General features: G+C 36.2%; 1 protein-coding gene across 1 annotated transcript; it reads right to left on the bottom strand.

Moving 5' to 3' along the window:
* Positions 1-2,473: 2,473 nt before the first annotated feature.
* LOC107298032 (olfactory receptor 6J1-like) lies at positions 2,474-3,397 on the bottom strand. Its single transcript, XM_015827392.1, has one exon. The coding sequence runs from the start codon at positions 3,395-3,397 to the stop codon at positions 2,474-2,476; it is 924 nt and encodes a 307-aa protein (XP_015682878.1).
* Between the last annotated feature and the right edge of the window lie 1,812 nt (positions 3,398-5,209).

Below are 5,209 nucleotides of genomic sequence, written 5' to 3' on the forward strand. Positions count from 1 at the left end.
ACTTCCTGACAGTGAGAACAATTAACCAGTGGAACAACCTGCCTCCAGAAGCGGTGAATGCTCCAACACTGGAAGTTTTTAAGAAGAGACTGGACAGCCATTTGTCCGAAATGGTATAGAGTTTCCTGCCTGAGCAGGGGGTTGGACTAGATGACCTTCAAGGTCCCTTCCAACTTTACTATTATTATTATTATTATTACATCCAGGGAAACAACTGGCACTAATATATCTAGATGCTCAAAAGACATTTGATAATATTTCCTGGCAATTTATGACTCAGCAATTACAAATAATGAACTTTGGAGAGAACTTTATAAATATGATAAAAACAATATACAACAAACAAACAGCGAAAGTGATCGTGAATGGAGATTATACTGAGAACTTTGAGATAAGAAAAGGTACAAGGCAAGGATGTCCATTATCTCCACTGTTATTGCTGATGATTTGGTATTTATCTTAGAAGAACCTTTGGAGATGATTCCTAAATTACTGGGAAAGGTAGAATAGTACGGAGAAATGGCAGGACTGAAAATAGAGAAAAAACTAAAGTAATAGTTAAAAATATTACAGATAAAAAAAAGAAATGTCAGAAAAAACAGAATAACAGACAGTTAAAAAGGTTAAATATTTGGGTATGCATTTAACAGCAAGATGTTCAACAATAAAAGAAGATAACTACACAAAATTATTGAATCAAATAAAACTGGATTTGGAAAAATGGAAAAATTTGCAATTGTCAATATTAGAAAAAATTGCTACAGTGAAATTGAATGTATTGCCGAAAATCTTATTTTTATTTCAAACAATACCCATAAAACTCAAGAAATTTTTTTTCAAGATTTAAATTCATTAATTTTGAAATTTGTCTGGCAAGGAAAGAAAGCTAGAATTAAGATGACAACGTTACAAGATGCTAAGGAAAATGGAGGATTTGGTTTACCGGAGTGGGTTTTGTACTATCAAGCATCTGTATTAACATGGGTAAAAGAATGGATAACTCTTAGAAATAAAAGGTTGTTATATCTGGAGGGGCATGATTTACAATTGGGGTGGCACGCTTTTTTACGTTATGGGAAAAATAAAATTCATAAATATTTCCAAAACCATTACATAAGAAATGCCTTGTTAACAGTATACTAGAATGCGCAGAGATGGACAGATTGACTATGAGACTGAAAGAAAAAGAAGAAACAGAATATTATCAAACTTGGGACTTATTTTACCGATGGTTAGAAGAAAGAATAAAGGATTAGGTATTAAATATGTATTAGTGTATTTAAACCCAGACAGCACCTTGGTTGAAAAATTATTATTGTATGTATGGAAAAAATCAATAAAATCTTATTTAAAAAACCCAATCAACTAGCAAAATTTGCAGAATTTGCAGAATTCAAACGTGCTGTCTGGGTTTAAATACGCTAATACATATTACCGAAATGCCTTGGGTAATAGCCAGGTCTTCAATGCCTTATGAAAGGTTAATAAGCTTGGGACCACCTGGATCTCTGAAAAGATGCGGTTCTAGAACAAGGACCAAGTTGACATTGGCTGATAGGAGAGACCTGGAGCTTCCTCATCTTGCTAGTTCTGGTAAGGTGAGCAGAAATAACTGGAGACAGGCGATCCAACAAATAGCCTGACCCTGTGCCATGTCGGGCTTTATAGCACCTTGAATCTCACCTGCATAGCTCACAGAGCAGTGGTATGGAATGACTATTATGTAGAATGCCAAAAATTGCCTGTGTAGTTTCACGGTGGTCCATCAACAGCTTCCATGTGTTCTTTAAAGCAGTCCCATCTACAAAGTGTTACAGTAATCCAAACAGGAGCTAACTAAGACACGAGTCATAATGAATAAGGTTTCCTGGTCCAGGAGTCACTGCAGTTGGTGAATCAGATTAACTAGTGAAAAGACTATGTTTAATATAGCAATGTACAATAAATGTAAGATAACATAAAATCAAATAATCTCCAGAGTACTGCTAAATATCTACCTTAACTCAACATTCATGGTTAGTTATAATTCTGAGTCCTTGAATCTAGGAGTCAACATTCAGTAACTAAAGATTAGATTTAGTAACTAAAGATGGGATTTTATCAGGTGAAACAAAGCAAGTATAAACTTCTCAGACTGCCCTGGGAAGAGTGTAAAAATAGGACATATCAATCTAGATTGAGAATCTATAGCAAACTAGCCACTCAGTAGCACATGTTCAATATGGGAAACTAGAAGAAACCTGGAAAAATGCCAACTGTGTTTATTTAATTTGTATGGTTTGTATTTAAATATGTCGGACGTGTTTTTAATTTTGGGCCATTCTAATTCCTAAATGGAGATGAATCGCTTCACAAAAACCCTTGCAATCAACAGCCTATTCGTTACCAATTTGCCACTCAAATAATCTCTCATACCTCGAACAGTGTCAATCCTGCTGGAGATGGGAAAGCTCTTCAGATGCCTCCAGCTTCTTCATAAAGAAATTTTCTTTCTCTTTAGAAAATCCTTTATGGTCTCCTTGACCTTCTCGTTCCTTAAGGTATAAATAAAAGGGTTCAGCAGTGGAGTGACCACTGCAGTTAGAACTGCCACTGCTTTCTGGACATCCCGAGAACGTTCCTTGTTAGATAATGAGTACATAAAAATGGCACTGCCATAGAAGATGGAAGCCACCGTGACGTGAGATGCACAAATGGAATAGGCCTTCTGCTGACCTTTGGTAGCTTTCATACGAAAGATGGTGACAATTATGTAGAGGTAAGAGATAACAGTGACTGACAAAGAGCTGAGGAGTACCACAGAGGATAGGATGGAGGCTAGACTCAAAAGGACATGGATATCATTGCAAGAAAGGATTATCATTGGACTGTAGTCACAGAAAAAATGGTCTATGATGTTTGAGTCACAGAATGATAATTGAAAGATCAAACAGAAGGAGACAATGGTAGACAGGAATCCTCCGATCCAGCAGAATAGGACCAAACAAGTGCAAAGACAATCATTCATGATGGTGGCATAACGAAGTGGATGGCAGATGGCAACGTAGCGGTCAAAGGACATCACAGCAATGAGGATGAATTCAGTGGTTCCAAGGAAGAAATACAAATAGCACTGGGCAGCACAGGCTAGGAAAGAGATGGCTTTGTTCCTGGATATAAGGTTCATCAACATTTTAGGGGTGATGGACAAGACAAAAAGGACCTCCAAGAGGGAAAGGTTGCAAAGGAAGAAATACATTGGGGTGTGAAAGCATCGATTGAAGCCTACCAGTAGGATGATGGTGAAATTCCCAGCAAGTGTTAACAGAAAAACCACTAAGAGCAGAGTAAACACAACTATTTCCAGAGACCTAGACAGCTGGAAACCAATTAAAATGAATTCTGTTACCTGCTCCATGTTTGTACCATTGTAATTTCTTGACCTCATGTCTAAGTTGAGCTTTGAAAAAAAATAAACACAAAGTGTTCATGTTGGAGCTTGCTGTTTCTTTCTTTTTTTTTCTTCAGATAAGCCACTGCACTTCCCTCCTGAAACCCTTGCTCATTAAAAAAAATCAAATCATTAATTTCTTTCCTAATATTTTGGAAATCCAAACACCAGTTCCCCATTGAAATCTAATGCAATGGAGTGTTCTAAAGCAATTTATGGAGATTAAACCAGGGTACTACACAATTCTTTGGTGTATATTAGGTGGAGACCCAAGAATTGATCAGCTGCAAAGATCAACAATCATTCTAGATGAAAAAAGCAGTTAACCTCATGAGTGCATAGAAGAAATTAGTACATATCAAATACAGTATAGGCAAATTCCTCATTACTGATTTACAGTGTCATCCAACTTTAGAGTGGCAATATAAAGGTTGTATTTTGTGATACAATATCACAGCAATGGCTGCATGATTCTCTAAGAAAGCATACGTGAAGAAATGATGAAAAGGTTACAAAACACTAAAGAAAAGAAGTTAAAGAACGACCAACAGCTGATTGGTTTTACTATAGTTTAGAATCTGGGGTGAACTTAATCTGATTGATGCGTTGGAGATGTAATATCTCAACCCAGAAAATGGATTGATTCAATAATAAATGCAAGCCTTTTGACTGAAATTAGCCAGAAAGGTATAATCAGAGGTTGTAAAGAGAGCCAGTGAGATGTAGTGGGTAATGGGTTGAATGGGTACTAAGAGGAGCAAGTTGTGATCCAACCACAGATACCTACTGGCTGGCTTTGGACAGCCACTTTCTCTCAGCCCATACAGCTAACACAAAATCACTGACATCTTTAACTTACCTATGGATTATGTCTTCAATCATCGGGTCCAATAAAGACTAAAATATTAAGGAGATACTTATAAGAGGGCATCTGAGAAGGTCCATTGTTACCTATTATAAATTTTTAACTAGCTATATAATGTCAGGGGAAATTGAGTCTCCAGCTGATATTGAAGAATTCATTTACCTTGTCTTGCCTAGAGATCTTCAGTACCTTCAGACAAACACTAAAAGAAAAAGAAAAAAAGACTGAATTGATGATTATGTAGTAGAAGGGATGACAAAACATTGAAGTGGCAGGAAAAGGGATATCAGCCTAGAATCCCTGTGTCGCCACAACAGAATAAGTCCAACTGCCCTTGAGTGCCATTGAACCTTACCTAATTCTAAGCAGGTTCCAACTGTTAGTTGAGAAGATTCCTGTTCATAGGCTTTTAGCAATAAATCAATTTAATTAAACTTTCTTGTATGGACCTAATCTTTCACACCTGAGAAGTTTATAGATTTAGGGAGTTAAAAAATGTTAAGGAGGGAAGGAAAAAAGTAAGCTGGCAACTACTTGATAAAAAAAAGGGCAGAAGTCCTAATTCTGTTTTTTCTTCTTTTTCTTTCACTCATTTTTTATTTTATAGCTTCTCTTTTTCTTATTTACCTTTTATTTTTTATACTTTTACTGTAATTAACCATTCTAATAAAAATAAACTGAAGAAATACTAAAGGAAAGAAAGCCAAATGACCATTATTTTGGTCCACTGTAACTGGTCAAATAGAACAAAATGTTACCCACATATAGAGTCACATATATTAACCACAGACCTAAAAGGTTTGTGTGTGCAGTAGAGCCTCACATAGATCATCTATGCACAAGAGAAAGTTGTAACTGTAAGCCTGGACAAACCAAGGAAAGAAGGAAATGTAACGGAACAGATCAGGGAATTT

This window comes from Protobothrops mucrosquamatus, unplaced genomic scaffold (genome assembly GCF_001527695.2).
Source record: "Protobothrops mucrosquamatus isolate PMUCROS unplaced genomic scaffold, P.Mucros_1.0 scaffold3669, whole genome shotgun sequence".
Lineage (NCBI taxonomy): Eukaryota > Metazoa > Chordata > Lepidosauria > Squamata > Viperidae > Protobothrops > Protobothrops mucrosquamatus.